Source organism: Haliotis rufescens, unplaced genomic scaffold, assembly GCF_023055435.1.
Source record: "Haliotis rufescens isolate VD_foot unplaced genomic scaffold, xgHalRufe1.0.p SCAF_100, whole genome shotgun sequence".
Taxonomy (NCBI): Eukaryota; Metazoa; Mollusca; class Gastropoda; order Lepetellida; family Haliotidae; genus Haliotis; species Haliotis rufescens.
Window position 1 is genome coordinate 459,356 of NW_025963781.1, and position 18,077 is coordinate 477,432.

Below are 18,077 nucleotides of genomic sequence, written 5' to 3' on the forward strand. Positions count from 1 at the left end.
GCTCCCAGTCGATGTGTGATTCGGCTGTTGGGTGGAGCGAGAAAGTTGTCACTAAATACTGAAATTATCCTTCTTTGAGATCTGATTCTGACACATTCCGCCTAATTACCCACAAAGAAGTGTCACTCACAAGACCGGGGGGAAATTACAAAAAGGGTCGCTTTTTATTGGAGTGGTCGAAAGGTTAATGGTGGCTTAATCACAGTTTGCTCATTATCCGTGGTCAGCGACTGTTGGTTCTTCTACATGGAGTTGCCAGTTGTTGGGTTGTCACAGAGTAAGTCGGACGAAGGTGGGTGATATACTCTCATGGTTGTGCTTATTGTTATCATCATTATTTTCACTTTCATCATCATCACCATTATTATTATTATTATTATTATTATTATTATTATTATTATTATTATTATTATTATGTACAGATTAAAATAAGTAAATGCAGCAAAGAGGGTTCGGGTGATCCTGGCAGTCAGGCTGGTTAGGCTCATCATTAGCTCAGGGCCCTTGCCCCCTCCACACGCAGCCCAGACAGCGAATGGAACTTCTCCCAGGAAGCGCTGCCTAGCCCAACCCACCCAGAACTTTTCGGAGAATGTGAAGACTCCCCAACTCTGCAGCCTTTTGCATTACCCAGATTGACAGAAGGGCTGTATTCCTGGTAGCAAACCCGGGTACTCTCCCAATGTCAGTCTACAGAGGTACCAAACCTAAGGCACCAAGAACAATGGGGAGTCAGCCAACTTGGCACTTGGGATGCAAGCGTGACATTTCGAAACCGAGATCCGTATATTTGTCGTTGTTTTTACCTGAATCTTGTCAATCACATTGGTGTCAAAAGGGACAGAAAATTCAATGACATAAATGATTAGGATTTATCAAAAAGGACAAATTATTATTATTAGTAGTAGTAGCAGCAGCAGCAGCAGCAGCAGCAGCAGCAGCAGTAGTAGTAGTAGCAGGATCAGTATTATTATTTTGGTTATTGTTATTATTATAATTAGTATTACCCTGTAATACTAAAGAAACGGGGTCCGTTATTATGCCATTATGAACCATCACATATTGCCAGATGCCTTTCCTCAAATGAACTCAAATGCACTCAAATGCACTCAAATGCATGGGTATGCACTGCTGCATTCATGCAGTCTGGTTGAGCACCCTCAATATGAACTGCACCCACAGATGCTATTCATCCGCGTTCATCATCCCGACCTCGTGGGTACATCCATCCACATCATGCACTGTCTATGTCTCCGAATGCGGAACGTCGTACAACACACGTATGTGCAAGCTTAACTAGTGTGAATTAAATGCATTCCGCAACCGTGAGCTCACCATATCGTGATCATGCCCCTTATAAACATAATTAGTGTTCAACTATGAATCCCATCGTTAAATAATTCAGCATCATACACCAAGTATCCCCAGCCAATCGCCAGGTTTCTCATTTCAGATACATATTTAAGTCAGGTGATAAATGAATAATTTGTTCATAGGCTCAAGACAAAGTACAAATACCCCGACATGGCCATTATCAGCCATTATTTTTTAAACGGTATCGCGCGAAGCCAGCTCCTGATAAATGTCAGTCAGCGTACGGGTTAAGCTGCTTGAGAAAACGACACCTCTCTTTATTGAAGATAATGAAGCTACAACGAAAACCAGGAATTTCCGATAAGGAGCTTAAATTCCTTTTCAACATGTATGAACTTAGAACGACCGTAGTCTGTTTTAAATGTTAAACTATTAAGTTTCCGCGTGTATCGTTTTTATTGCCTGGGTCATTGCAAGATGTGACATTGTAAATTGTGGAATTTCTTCCAATGTCTTCCACAAGAGATATACAAGGGACAGGGGACAAAATAACGGAGTGAGTGAGTGAGTTGGGTTTAACGCCGCTTTTAACAGTATTACAGTTATATCACGGCGTGTCAGCCCAATGTGGGAGGAAAGCCCAAAGTGATGCAGGTCTCAGACGCTTATCACTTCGGTGAAACCCACGAGCACGGGTATGGTGCTGACAAACCTAGAAACATAATCGGGGTGAACCGGGATTCGAACCCACGATCATAGGTTCCTGGCGTGTCCAGGGGACGCAACTCTGCACAGCGAATCGCGGCGCCTTAGACGACTGGGCCACCTGTGCCCCCCCCCCCCCCCCCCCAAAAAAAAAAAATAATAAAAAAATAAAAATTAACGGAACACAGATTACGCCTGAGGGTGTATAAGTAATATTTGATCGAAACTTTTAACGTCTTTTGGTATGACGCGGCTGGGGATCGAACCCCGGATCCGGGCGGACGCTCTAGCATTAGGCCACGGAGGCGGTCAGACAAACAAGAAATGGTTACTGGTATTTGATGGTGATGTATTTGAAGCTGGTGCCCAAGTAATGTTTTGGATCTTAAAATGCAATATTTTTGCAACTGTTTCCAACTGGTAACTTTTCTATAAAAGCTTGTAAGTTTTGGGTCAAATCCAATTTTAAAGTGTTTCCTATCTATGTTATTTGATATTTCAGTAGCAATTGAACAAACGAACCACTTATGCCCATATGACTTGAAAGAGGCCACTCTCTGTTTGAACTAACAATACCTCTTCTGATATTGTATTATCGAAATTATCAAAGTCTTGTAACGTGTTTAATTTGCACATGGCAATGGTTTTATTGTAATTGAATTCAGAACAGATGTCTCAATGTGAACATGTTGACTATTGCAAGACAACGATCCTGTATTGATTTCAGTCTTTGTTGGCGATAAAACAAGACACCAGACAATATGTGACATTGATCGACACCTTGCTACAGGTGGTGTATATATCAAGACTGATGTACACCATGCCGGTGTTCTTGCAAGAAAGCTACTGTTTAGTCATCATGAGATTTTAAAAAATCATCAAATACAAATACGGCTTTTGAAATACAATGAACATAATTCTTCAGATATTTCAGATGAATAATGTGGCACATGATAAAAAGCAATTTTACTCGTGGTGTCTTGATTCGTTTAAATACACATTCCGATTTTCGACATCTGAGCATTTGCTAATTCAAATATATGGATTTTTTTGACGAAACGAAATAACGTGACTCGACATCTAAATGAGGACTAGCGCTATTTACATACGCAATACGCGTGGTCTCTAGTCGGCGTTGAGAGGGCATGACTGGGCTCTGTCTGTTATGTTCTATTATACAACGTTATATCTCGTGAGTCTGTCTACCGCGAGTCTGGAATGTGTTTGCACAGCAATAACGTGTGTCTATGTTCCATTAATACGGCTAGATCAAACATTTCTTTCAAGATATTCGTTTACCGTTAGATTGAGAACACATGTACGTCAACACCATCACGTCTATTATGACAAATGTATTCAGTTTTGAGATTTTCAAAGCGCTAAGAAATGTGGATGTGTACATTTCCGTCCATGTGTGAATGGTTTGCAGTTGAAATGCTTGGTGATGTGTTGCGTAAGGTTCACCTGATTCTTCTCGGCACTCGGATTAACTCGGGTCCACTCGGATTCTTCCGCCATGAATATGATCTAGTGGTTTAATGGGGTGTAATATTTTGTATAAATGGTCTTATTACATACAACGTAGGTATCTGCGTGTTTTTTTGTTCCGTTTTAAAACAATTCTGATTAAAGGTAGCCATTGATCGATATCCAAAGGCTAGAAGATCCGAGGTAACACGTGGCCTAAGTAAGTCACAGTGGAATTGGTTTTCTGTAAGGACACCAGTTTTATTACTGCCGGCTAGGATTTATTTTATTAAACCCCGAGACGCGAAAAATAGCACAATATTGTAAGCCTCGTTTTGGGATAAGCAGCGCTTAGAATGAGCCGTCGATGGTTATCTTTAATATTGCGACAGGGATGTAACATTATGAGCGAGAGATTAAAAGTTCGAATGAACATGCATCACTTTTGATTAACCCACGGATATAATCGGTCAACGAATGATAAGAACGCAGCGAAACCTGGCCTTGGGCCACAGGGCCTAAATAGCGTGTAAAAAGTGATTCAGAATTGCGTACGCCATTTGCACGTGTTTGATACATTAGTGACTAAAGAATTTCAGGATGCAATTCCCTATTTATTTATTTTACAATAATGTTCCCGTGTTGTTGTTTTTGTGAACAATTGACTTGCCTTTGCATGTGTTTGTGAATGGACGCCACCGGCATGGCATGACACGCTCACCTTTTCGCGAACACCTGGTATCATCACTAACTGATAGTGATTCATAAACATATACTCATGATAAAGTCGGAATTGTATAATAGACTCTGCATTGAGAAACGCTGTATGCTAGAATCCATACCGACTGCTGTGTATTTGGCAAGGGAGTCTTCTTCTCCAGTGCTTGTCTTCTTGTTTGATTTGGAAATTGTCATACACAAGATTAGGGCGAGATAAGTGGATTTGGATGGTTGATATCAAACAGAACCTCTATATTTATTCAGTGGAGAAATATGCGTAAATACCTTTGAAATTAGATTAATAGAACGAGAGCTTATCGCTGAACCTTGTTTGTACAGGAACACGTTTTCTCTCGAGTATTGATATGTATTTTCCTTGCTTTTGATCTGTACCTACAAAGATTATACTTGTGCAGAACGTGAGGCAAAAAAATAGCTCAACGGAAAGATCTAGTGACACATTTTCTCGTCAAGTCAGAAAACAGTAACCATTTTCATAAACATTATATGTTCTTATGGATATATCAAGTCTTAAGTGACGTCACAAATGAAGTACTGCGTCCAACTGAACCAGATGTCAAATTCCAAAACAATTTATGTTTTGCACTGTGTTATGCCTGTCAGATATCATTGTGTGCAAGTATTTAAATGTTTGTTTTAAATATTTGATAAGGCACAAAACGGGTTATTGGAATGTCCCTTTTTTTGCGATACTGCGATAGATAAGGCAATGCATTATGCATGACAGTTTCACATTGTGAACATAGTTTCCCAAACGAGCTCATATGAATATTAATATTTGATTAGTTGTTCGTCATTTTTCTGCCTGAAAGGTTAGTCATGATATCGCTAGCAGTGAAATAATTTTATTTTCAAAAGCCTTAGGAGACAGAAGGTTGCTGGTTCCATAGGACGATCTTGAGGACGTATGTATTCTGTCGATGCAACATGGCAATTTAATGTTAAAGGAATATGGATTTGTACGTCAGGTAATACCACGTATTGTGTCTGTATCAGGAGTATTGATCCTGTACACTTTGGGTTTTCTTTCAGCTCTGTTATAAGGTATCATGGCACGACCTTTCTCTTCACGTATCAGATGTTGTTATTTCAGTTTTAACAATTCTCTTCGAGCATATCATTTGCTGCGATTCACTGTCACTAAAACATTTTTGTATGATTACTGAAAGGGACATTATGCTTTTGTAAACTCCAATCTGTACCTCTTGTATTATATGTCATGGCTGAGTGTTAATAATTAAGTCCATTGTTGCTTTGGGTCGTTGTATTAGATAAACGTTAATGGGGTACTTTTCGAATTCGAGTAGTTAAGTACGGTTTGCCAACAACGAATGATTCTGCCAGTAAATGGACATCCTACCGTTCTAGTTGTGGCATCAGATGACAGAATCACATCTTTTGTATTCCCGTATTCAACACGCTTTTAACATTTAGATATACCCTATCGGTGATACATCTCGGTTTACAAATCTATACAACATTAATCTGAAATGGACGACGTAAACCTCAGTCACGCAAACACCCAGTTTCCTGATGCTATAGAAAGAAACGGATGAAGAGAAGCCCACCTATTGATACGAGATGACACTGATATAAAGCGACAAGGGTTGTTCCTACATACGATGGACATTAGCGTTAATAACGACGGAGAGAAAAGCTCTCCCTGCCATGTCCACTCATGTCGGTCGTGTGGCCTGTCAAGGTGCAAGGTTAGATAAGTACCCGCATCACGCAAATGCTTGTTTTGTGAGGATGACATTTATTGTTAGTTTATGAACTAGTGTCGGATACGAAGGATGTTTCTCTGACACGCCCTATACTTTCACGTATTTTGGGACTTCTCTGCACGTGTACAGCATTGGAGAAAAACCGGCTTAATCATTTTTTATCACGCGATATCACCGGGGAGATTATTGTTTTCGGATAGATGTAAAATATATTACAATATTTACAGAATATGGTTCAGAATGGTTGAAAGGCGACATTGATGTATTATTATTTTTTATTTTTTTATTATTATTATTATTATTATTATTATTATTGTACAGATGTTTCAATGCTGTGAACCGTAACATCATTACTGCCATATGCACTATCGAATGCTATAAGAAAACGTTATAACGAACTGTGGATATTACACTCAAATAGCACTCACATAGTACTCGAATAGTGCTGGTATAAAGCCCTGCAAGCAATTAATTTCCTATCGTGATTAAACCCTCCAATAATCAGTTAAAACATACCTCGTGTCTCCAAACTTCCGACAAAACAAAGTATCAATGGCATGTAATGTTCTATACCAAAACTATGTTGATCATACGTTTAGAACTATTGATACCCTACTAGCTGTCACTCAACAGCTGCCGAGATAAATTACAGCAGTAGTTTTTGTTGGCGGACAGGACATTACTGCATTATCTTGTTTTGTTTGGGGTCACGTGTCTGTTTATTACGGAAATCGACAATCTGCCGAGTTTGCCCAAGTGTGACCAAGACTTTCATGCCCGGACGACGGTCAGCTTATTTGTCAGACAAACCTTCCCATTGTTAAAGGATGCTCACTAGGCGTGTCATATGAACCTGGTGATAAAAACGAGCTTCCCAAGACACTCTTAGTCTCTCACAGTCGGAGAGTTTCACTCTGTAGGGTTGGTAGGTATTCAGACCGTCCGTGTCTGTAAGTTCAGTGCCCTTGTATTCTGAATGTAGGTTAGAATTTTGTGAGCTGAAGTTAAACCAGACTTGAGTCATTTACCAAAAATAATTTTCTTGGTCTTCTGTGTATTTTCGTCACATTTATTTCTTATGAAATCACTAATTTATCTTTTTATGTTTTCAGATTGCGGATCAGGAGTGCATGGTCTAAATCAGCTTGATACCAACCCATCAACATGTTTCGCTGGTTGAAGGACCGGAAGAAGCAGAAGAAGAACCCTAAACAGGGGGACGTGAGTGACGACTACGGTTTCCAGGCAGGCGCCAGAGACAACGACGATAAGGTCTACCACATCTACGAGGAGATCCCGGACCTGCCGAGCTGTGTGTCACAACCCGGAGCATCCAACAGTGAACTTTCCTCAAATGTCCGAGAAACATCGTTTTCGGATCCTAACACTTCCTTTGACCAGTCTACAGCTTCGGTGTTTAGTGCTGAGACTCTAAGGAAGTATATCATCGGATCCCAGGACAAGGGAACGGAGAATCCCCCAAAGAAAGATGGGCCGTACATGGTTGTTCCTCTTCTGAATTCGACGGAAGAGGAGAAACCGCCACTCCCTCCACCCAATGAGAAGAAGACCGAGTTCACATGTGCGTTGGTTGGACGAAGGAACTCGAGTCTCTCACGAAGTACCGAGAGCGGTGTTGAGGTGTCTTACGACTCATCGGAATCTCTTGAAGAGGACTCCCATTGTCTTGAAGATATTGATGTGCAGGACTTGCTTGGGGAACGTCTCGTCTCAAAGTCTCGTGTGCGTATGCATGCGCGTGAGGCATCCCTTGACACAAGCGACACCGGCTACGAGTACGACATGAGTACTTCCAGTGAAAGCGATCAAGCAAACTATGAGTACTATTTGAACAAAATTGAAGAGAATCTCATCCACAAGTGCAAAATCCGAGAGATTATTCAGCAATGTGTTCCAGAGGAAGGAGAGTCGGATCATGAATCTTTGACCACGGTGTCCAGCCTCTCCTGTTGTTCATCAACACGGACATGCCGAGTAGGTGGACATCGGTCAACGGACATCGAGTCAGACGAAGGCACCTTGGCTGACCACTCCGAATCCGAAAATAGCAGTGGATATTATGAGACCTTCAATGGCCCAAAAGATAAACTTTCTCCACGGTGTGCATTTTTGCCCTCGGGTTCAAGACCTTTAAAATATGACTCCAAAATGTGCCCAAGGGAACATTCCCACGACTCTCATAGACAACATTTTATCAAGAACAAAAAGAGGACTGTGCCAAAAAAGTGCAAGCATCGAAGTGTTGATGCCCTGGGCTTGTGTATTCCCAGTGCATCCTCGGGAAATTCTTGCAAACACAGGAGTATTGACGCTTTGAGTTTGTGTAGTTCTCAAAAAAGTGCATTTAAAAAGGTGAACCGACCGGATCAGTTGGTTGGATCAAAGATGCAATCCCGAAACAGTAGTGTCGGAAGGTTGCATGGTATAACACCAAGAGACAATGAGCCAGCAATTAAACTGGACTTATACGAGCCCCTTGCTGACTCCTCCCTGTACGATATGGACTACGGTACATCTAGGAGTGTGTGTTCAGTGGACTCTGAAGGACGGGAGGTATACTCCCCTCCACCCAGTGTCAAAGACTTCTCCTCCAGGAATACTGGTCTGCCATCCAGAGGTTCTATACAACGGCCAATGGTTTCTACAAATGTATACAGATCTCAAGGCAGCCAGAACCGACTTCTGTCCGACCTAATCATCATGAACTATGACAGACAGTTATTTATTCATTAACGTGTTGACTTGGATACTGTGTGTGATACGACCGAGTTACCAGACCATCTCAACTGGGACGATCAACTCGCACACAATCAACATTCAATCACCAGTGTCCATTCAGCGGGAGGAGCTTTTGTTGAAGAGCATTGGTATACTTAAACAGACTCGTAGGACATAAGTGCCTTATCATGAATGAAATATTCATGGCGTGTAATTATATACACATACGTTCAATAAGCTGTGAATGCTTACCGAACCTGTTTTGATGAAGTCCCTGACTGAAAGAGTATATAGTGCTTTATTCCTTCTGTTCCGTGTTCGTTGGGTTCGCCTATTTCATCCCTTGAGGTCGTTTACCGATGTGAATCCTGTTGAAATAGGCAAATCTCCAACGATCTTTCTACTAACCTAATGGCATTATCCGATCTTTTACCAGACATAATTTGAATACCATGTCAATTTACTATGATCCTTTTGACTCTGGAGCTTCTCATCTTGGGGACTGCTATGAAAAGATCTAATCTAAATATGACGACAGGGTCTGTAAACATGTTTGTATAAGGTCAACAAACATCTCATGATCAAATAGTGCCATTGATGTGGCGCCTTTACGAAGTGTTATTGAATGTATTTATGCCATGCTATGTTTTGATGGGGTTTCACCTCATGACAATCACAATAAAGAACATGAATATAAGTACGGAGTATTGTCATTGATACACCCAGACAGTTGTGTGGCGTGCTAAGAGTACAACATCCACCGCTTCATATGGATAGATCAACCTTCGGGAAAATACTGCTTCTTAGAGTACACAGCATACCATATAATGTGAATAGTGTGACGGCTGCTTCAAGTGCAATCCATTTGATGTGTTTCAAGTATAGCATAATCCATTTGATGTGAATAGTTAAGACTGTTTCAAGTATAGCATAATCCATTTGATGTGAATAGTTAAGACTGTTTCAAGTATAGCACAATCCATTTGATGTGAACAGTTCGACTGCTGCTATAAAATACAATCCATAAAATGTAAATACTAGTTAGACTGATTGAATACGTATTTGATGTGAATAGATCGAGTACAATACAATCCATTGTATGTGAATAGTGTGACGGCTGCTTCAGTCTATTTGATGTGAATAGTTAAGACTGTTTCAAGTAAGGCGTAATCCATTTGATGTGAACAGTTCGACTGCTGTATAGAGTACAATACAATCCATTTGATGTGAACAGTTCGACTGCTGTATAGAGTACAATACAATCCATTTGATGTGAACAGTTCGACTGCTGTATAGAGTACAATACAATCCATTTGATGTGAACAGTTCGACTGCTGCTATAAAATACAAACCATACACTGTGAATACTGGTTAGACTGATTCAATGCGTACATCTAATTGATGTGAATAGATCGACTGTTGTTTAGAGTACAATACAATCCATTGTATATTGAACAGCTTGCATGCCGCTTGAAGGATAGGACACATAATTTGTTTTTATTAGTTGACTACCAGTTCACATGAATAGTTTAACGACCACTTGGTTTGTTTGTTTGTTTGTTGTTTAACACCACACTCAGCAATATTCCAGCTATGTGACGACGGTCTGTAAATCATCGAATCTGGACCAGACAATCCAGTGATGGACATCATGAGCATCGATCTACGCAATTGGGATACGATGACATGCATCAACCAAGATAGCGAGCCTGGCTACCCGATCCCGTTAGTCGCCACTTCGACAAGGATAGTCGCCTTTTAAGGCAAGCATGGGTTGCTGAAGACCTATTCTACCCCGGATCTTCACGGGTCTTGCCATTTAGTAAAACACGAGCAGGAGCATGATGCCTATAATATGTTACTGGCACGCCTATGGGGTGAACACTGCAAGCAAATGGCTAGCCTTAGACAGCTGAAAACTAGTAACCCCATCTAAGTGCGCTTAAACATCCTAGTTTGTTATTACATGTTTGAAGTTTAATTTTTTTCATACCCAACATACCAGGAATGGGAAACACGAACACATAAAGCACAGACACATTCAGAGGATCTCGCTTCAGGAAAGTTTATTTAACCCCTTGTCTTAATATGATCAAAGAGGTTTCACAACACAGATGATTTGTTTGGTGGTAAAAAATACGGTACCCATTTTTCACATTGTTCATTGAACCGGGTCATCCTCCGGTTCACAGCGGCGAAATAACATACCGGTGCATCTTCAAACAAACCACTGCATGCAGTGGGCTCTCCTGGGCCACGATCTACAAAGGGTTTTAAACTTTACGGCTGTCGAAGGGGGATGTTAATGTAGTGGAGTACGATCGTTTTAGCGCTAAGATCGCTTTGTGGATATGCTAGAAACTACGATCCATGTACATATATGAGGTGAGGTGAGGTGAGGTGAGGTGAGGTGAGGTGAGGTGAAATGGGGTTTAACGTCGCGTCCAAGATTATTGCACTTATATAGCGACGTGCATGTACGTGTGTGTGTTTGTGTGGCTGCTTGTACTAGTCCGGACTGATGCCGATTCATAGTGCTAGCTCACTGAGATACCATGCCGCAGTTTAACATGAATACCCAACTGTATACTGACTCCGAGCCGACCAGTCCTTGTTTTAGACCATTAATGCCGAGCGCCAGACAGGGTAACAACAAGTACCATCTTTTAATGTCTTTTGGTATGACGCGGCCGGGGATCGAACCCCGAACCTTCCGCTCTCCGGGCGGACGCTCTACCACAAGACCACGGAGGCGGTCGTACATATATGAAGTCGGTTCATTTTGAAATACTGTAAACTACGGTTATAACGAACTCAAGGGACCTCTAATTTTAGTTCGTTATAACCGTAGTTCGTTATAAGCATATATACAGCATATATGCAACACTTTGCCGGGGCTAACAAGTTAGTTCGTTATATCGGTCAGTTCGTTATAAGCGTGTTCGTTATAACCGTAGTTTACTATACAGTACTACGGTTATAACAAACTCGAAGGGACCTCTAATTTTACTTCGTTATAACCGTAGTTCGTTATAAGCATATATACAGCATAACAACAGCAAATAGTCGGGAGAAAAAAGTAAGTTCGTTATATCCGTCAGTTCGTTATAAGCGTGTTCGTTATAAACGTAGATTACTGTAGCTCTAATGCAATCCTGTTATTGCGGACCCCGTTAATATGGACATACATATCGTATTTTCTTGCATACACATATCGTAGACGTTGGGATATATGGATCGTACTCGTTGGGATATGGAGATCGTACGCGTTGGGATATATTGATCGTACTTGCTGGCATACATATATATCGTACAGATTGGCTTAATTAGATTGTACTCTTTGGGAAATATAGATCGTACGCGTTGGGATATATTGATCGTACTTGCTGGCATACATATATCGTACAGGTTGGCATATATAGATCGTACTCGTTGGGATATAGAGATCGTACTCGTTGGCATACATACATCGTACTCGTTGTGATATGTAGATCGTACTCGTTGGGATATATAGATCGTACTCGCTGGCATACATACGTCGTACTCGTTGGGATATGTAGATCGTACTCGTTGGCTTATATAGATCGTACTCGTTGGGATATATAGATCGTACTCGCTGGCATACATACGTCGTACTCGTTGGGATATGTAGATCGTACTCGCTGGCATATATAGATTGTACTTGCTGGCATATATAGATCGTACTCGTTCGCATATATAGATCGTACTCACTGGCATATCGAGGGCTGGTCAAAAGGCTCGAAGCCTGAGTAACGTTCACCTATGGACCATAACAAAGTGAACTAGTCAGTGTAGTACATTGTTTGAGTAGTTCATTGCAAGTTCTGTTGAGGCCGTTTGATTATAAGTGACAGCCAGTTGAGCGCGATAGGGGTCCAACTGGACACAGAAATGGAAAAGAACGAGTACCGATCAGTCATCAAGTTTTTGACTTAAGAGAAAAGTACTCCCCAAAACATTCATGACCGCATTTCATAAGTGTATGGGGATAAGTGCATTCGTTATTCCACTTGGAGAACGAGCCTTCATGATGACCTCAGGGCTGGACGTCCCTCAACTTCCATCAATGAAGATTCAATCAAGGAGATAGAAAAACTTATACTGTCAGATAGACGTATTGCCATTGATGATCTTGAGAAGTACACAGACCTAAGCCATGGATCCACTGAAACTATTATTCATCAATATTTACAGATGAATAATATATCTGCTCGTCGGGTGCCAAAGATTCTACATTCAGATCTTGGGGGAAAAGGATCTGACATTGCAGAGAAAATTTAGAGCTGCTGGAGGAGGATTTCGTCAAATTCAAAAAGAGATTAGTGTAGGGTGATGAAACATGGGTCTACCACTATGATCCTGAGTCAAAACGTCAATCCATGGAATGGCACCGTCCACTTCCCCGGCACTAAAGAAATTAAAATCCTCAAGATCAGTGTAGAAAGTTATGGCCACTGTATTCTGAGATGCAAAGGGTGTGATCCTTGTTGATTTCTTAGAAAGTCAAAAGACGATTACCGGTGCCTACTATGCTGATTTGCTTCATCGTCTGATAGATTCTATCAAAGAAAAGCGGCGAGGAATGCTGACGACTGGAGTTCTACTACTTCATGACAATGCCTCTTCTCACACTTCTCGCGTTGCGAAGGCTGCTGTGCGACAGTGTGGGTTCGAAGAGCTTCCTCACCCTCCATACTCAGACCTGGCACCAAGTGATTCCCACCTGTTTCCTAAACTGAAAGAACACCTTCGTGGAAATCGCTATAACAACGATGACCCCAAAGCTGCCGTGAATGGGTTTTTAAGGGTGGCTTCACAAAACTTCTCCCTGACTGGAATTGAAAAGCTTCACTATCGATATGAGAAGTGTATTGAAAAGCAGTAAGATAATATTGTAAAATAAAATTAAAAACACTTTCTCGATTGTTAGTGTTGTTTGTTAGGCCAAGAAGTTTTTGACCAGCCCTCGCACAAGTATATGGACCGCAGTTGTAGCATATATTGACTGTATTGATAATTGACCGCCTCCGTGGTCTAGTGGTAGAGCGTCCGCCCGAAAGCGGAAGGTCCGGGGTTTGATCCCCGACCGCGTCATACCAAAAGACGTTGAAAGATGGTACTTGTTGTTACCCTGTCTGTCGCTCGGCATTAAGGGGCTAAAACAGGGACTGGTCGGCTCGGGGTCAGTATACTGTGTCTGAGTGGGGTATTCATGTTAAACTGCGGCATGGTATCTCAGTGGGCTAACATTATAAATCGGCATCAGTCCGGACTAGTACAAGCAGCCACACATACACGTGCATGCACGTGGTTATGTAAGTGCAATAATCTTGGACGCGACGTTAAACCCAATTTCACCTCACCTCACCTGTATTGATAATTAGATTAGTTGATAAATATTCAGGTAGCGTTTATCTAACACATATATTACTAACGTGTCATTGTGAATACCTCTCCAGCGGTCTGTCGATGTGATATTATTAATATAGCGTCCTCGCTTTGTCCATGCATTACCTGCTTAACGACATAAATCTCCCTTAGACGTCCACACCTGGTCCGACTCAAGCACGCACTCCACGTCCGAGATACAGCCAGTTAATAATGATGACAAACGGCTAGCGTCCAGCCAATGGTCAGATGTCGACGGAGGTACGACGTGGCATCAACAATGCTGGACATTAAAGACACGGCTGACCATTGAATGGACAGGACGCATAGCTCACCTGACAAAATTACATTCTTATCATGACTGACCAATTTATCGTGACTGGCGTTACTGGCTGTGTTCACAGATATATACCTGGCTTGATGAAGTAGATGCTAGAGCTGGCTTGATGAAGTAGATGCTAAAGCAGATTTTCTCGGTAGTATATCTTATTTGATCCAAATGGGTCGTTAATGGTTTATAAAATTTTATTTAGCCTTAAATTTATCCTTTTTTTTCGAAGCACAATCATAACGCAATTAATATCGTATTCTTTGGGATATATAGACAAGAAGAAGTGTATTGTAAGTCTGTTCTTATAGAAATAGGAATGGTGGAGTATCCTAGTGGCTAAAGCGTTGGCTCGTAGCGCTGAAGACGGGTTCGATTCACTCTTAGGTACAATGTATTAAACCCATTTCTGGTGTCCTTTGCCGTGATATTGCTGGACTATGCTAAAAGCGGCGTAAAACCGTTTTCACCAACTCGAGTGCTAATTCGATTTCGATGCATGGTTTAAGACGAATAAACTCCATGGATATGTCATAATCAAAATTCGAGGGCTTGTTCTGACCCGGAATGTCCACGGGAGTCGCTGGTTTACCATCCATTCAAAGGTAAAAGTCATTATAGAACTAACAACAACAACAAGAAGAAGAAGAAGAAGAAGGAGAACAACAACAACAACAATAATAATGATGATGATGATGATGATGATAATAATAATAATAATAATAATAATAATAACAACAAGAAGAAGAAGAACAACAACGATGATGATGATGATGATGATGATAATAATAATAATAATAATAATAATAATAATAAAAAATTTAAAAAAATTAATAAAATTTAAATTATAAAATTATGGATGATGATGATGATGATGATGATAATGATGATGATGATGATAATGATGATGATGATGATAATGATGATGATGATGATAATGATGATGATGATGATAATGATGATGATGATGATAATGATGATGATGATGATAATGATGATGATGATGATAATGATGATGATGATGATAATGATGATGATGATGATTATGATGATGATGATGATAATGATGATGATGATGATAATGATGATGATGATGATAATGATGATGATGATGATAATGATGATGATGATGATAATGATGATGATGATGATAACGTGTGTACTTATATTCCTCATATACGGTGTATGCTCAAAGCGCTAACATTATTACCCCGGTCCATGGATCAGTGTGTACCATCTCGTCCCACCGGGTACCCATTTACTGCTGGGTGAACATTTCCAACAAAATCACTTGTCTTAGGAGACACCACATGTCCTACATGTGCAACAGTGTGGGACAGGACCGAAGCCTTACGCAAGTGCATGCGCGTTGTTATCTTTAGAAGTGCAATACTCTTGAACGCGGCATTTAAACCGATTACACCCCACCTACCAGTCCTTATTGTATGAAAGAAACATTCAATGATTCCGTTAAAATTAACATATTTATTATTGTAATCTATGCTCATTTAAAAAGAAATCTTCGATCAGGAAAGCCTAACAGTTGATGTGTTGATTCACAGCTCCAACGATTTCCACTCCCACATCAAGATCATTAACTGAAATACAGTAAACTACGGTTATAACGAACTCAAAGGGACCACTAATTGTAGTTCGTAATAACCGTAGTTCGTTATAAGCATGTATACAACATACATACAACAAATGGTCGGGGCTAAAAAAAAGTTCATTATATCGGTCCCTTCGTTATAAGCGTGTTCGTAATAAACGTAGTTTACTGTACTGTTTAAAGCGTCGTTAAACCACACTCTCTCACTCACTCATACACTCACTCACTGACCCAAAACTCACTCACTCACTTTCTCCAGTAATAAGCACTACGTTTAGAAAACGTTACGAAAATATCCTATTTTTTCACATCAATGAGAAATGTTTGTTTGTTGTTTAACGCTGCACTCAGCAATATTCCAGCTATATGACTGCGGTCTTTACATAATCGAGTCTGGACCAGACAATCCAGTGATTGACATCATGAGGCATCGATCCACGCAACTGAGATACGATGACATGCATTGAATGAGAAATAGTGTTCATCACACAAGTGTTAGAAAGAGAATATTTCTGTATTACCATTATTTGAACGTTATCCGTGACCTTAAGACGTGGCGTTTCTACTGAACCATGACTGACCCTCCTTGTTACGTCTGAGATTAAAGGGGCGGTCGGGTAGCCTAGTGATTAAAGCGTTCGCTCGTCACGCCGAAGACCCGGGTTTGATTCCCGACATGGGTACTATTTGTGAAGCCCATTTCTGGTGTCCCCCGCCGTGATATTGCTTGAATATTGCTAAAAGCGGCGTAAAACCGTACTCACTCACTCACTCTGAGATTTAAGTCAGAAACGTCTCATTGGACACCAGTAGGTTTATAAGCACACACGCACGAACCTTGATATATCATCCGAAACTGGCTCCCACAGGAGCTGTCGCTTGGGTGTGATCAAGCGATATTTACATTGAAGATATCGCTGCAATGAAAGTGCATCACAATGCTTTGCAAACCATAGTGACGCCATTGGTTACCATGACGTCACAATCAAATGACATCACTAATGGCTCTGCTACTGAAGCTGTTAGCAGTACTTTTTTACACTTAAGACACTGCTTGTTACTGTCTACAAACTGAAAAAGTTAGAAGTATGATGTTGGATGATAAATAAAATCTCACCCTCGTGTCTTTTGATATCAAATATATCAACACTCGTTGATAAAAGTGGAAAAAATGTCCGGAAGCCTCGTGTTGATCTATTAAATATCAAAAGACACTCGGGGATGATTCTCTATGTATCGTGGCACTGTCTGTAGAAGCGTGCAGACAGACTGGCAACCCTCTAATATCCAAAACATAATCTATCACTCAGACCAACCTAGACCCTGTAAGTAGCACTGTTTCGTAAAAGGCGCCATTTACCCAACTCCCGAAACCCACGAAACAAAGATTTCTTCCGAGCATAATCCAAACAACGTCCAATTGGCTCCAGTAAATTAAATCTGATCCCTCGGGGGGCAAATTTACTTGGATACAAATTGCATAAAAACCAACATAATCACTCAATCAAAAGGGTGTTTATTTTCTACTTTTGTCAAATCCAGGTAGGAATTTTCTTTGATAGAATCTTCACCTGTGTCCCTCGGAGGTGGGTCATGTTGACCTAAGGATTAAAGCCACACTGGTGCATCAAAGCCCTAAACTCCTTTAAGAAACCCAGCCAATTCCCCCGCGACCGAATTCATTCAAGCGATCACTCTTTCCATGTCCGCCATAATGCCTTCGGCCAAGTTACAGCTACACTGATCAAACAGTAACTTGATTTAGTGACCATACAACTGAAATTTGGTGTTTTCCGGCCGGACGAGATCACAGCCGGTCACAGCGAGATCACAGCCGGCCGCCAAAAGATCAAGTGGCCGAAATCGGCAATCGCTCGGGACTAATGACGCTTAATTGGACGACAAAATTATTTTCGGACTCCGATGTGGCGGGGCGTCATGCTAGAGATCAAAGAATTTGATTGGTCGGTAATTAACAGATTTGACTAAAATTAGACGGTGTTATATAAATTGATGACGTAGAGGGTAATAGGTCTGC

The 18,077-nt window shown here is 40.9% G+C and overlaps 1 protein-coding gene across 5 annotated transcripts in view; it reads left to right on the top strand.

The window, feature by feature from the left end:
• LOC124120522 overlaps positions 1 to 9,390 on the top strand; it is a 104,004-nt gene extending 94,614 nt beyond the window's left edge. For all 5 annotated transcript variants that reach the window (XM_046483362.2, XM_046483359.2, XM_046483361.2 and 2 more), the window contains one exon: positions 7,067 to 9,390. In XM_046483362.2, coding sequence (XP_046339318.2) covers positions 7,119 to 8,708 — 1,590 coding nt within the window. In that variant the 5' untranslated portion in view covers positions 7,067 to 7,118 and the 3' untranslated portion in view covers positions 8,709 to 9,390. The remainder of the gene's footprint in view (positions 1 to 7,066) is intronic.
• The last annotated feature ends 8,687 nt before the right edge of the window (positions 9,391 to 18,077 follow it).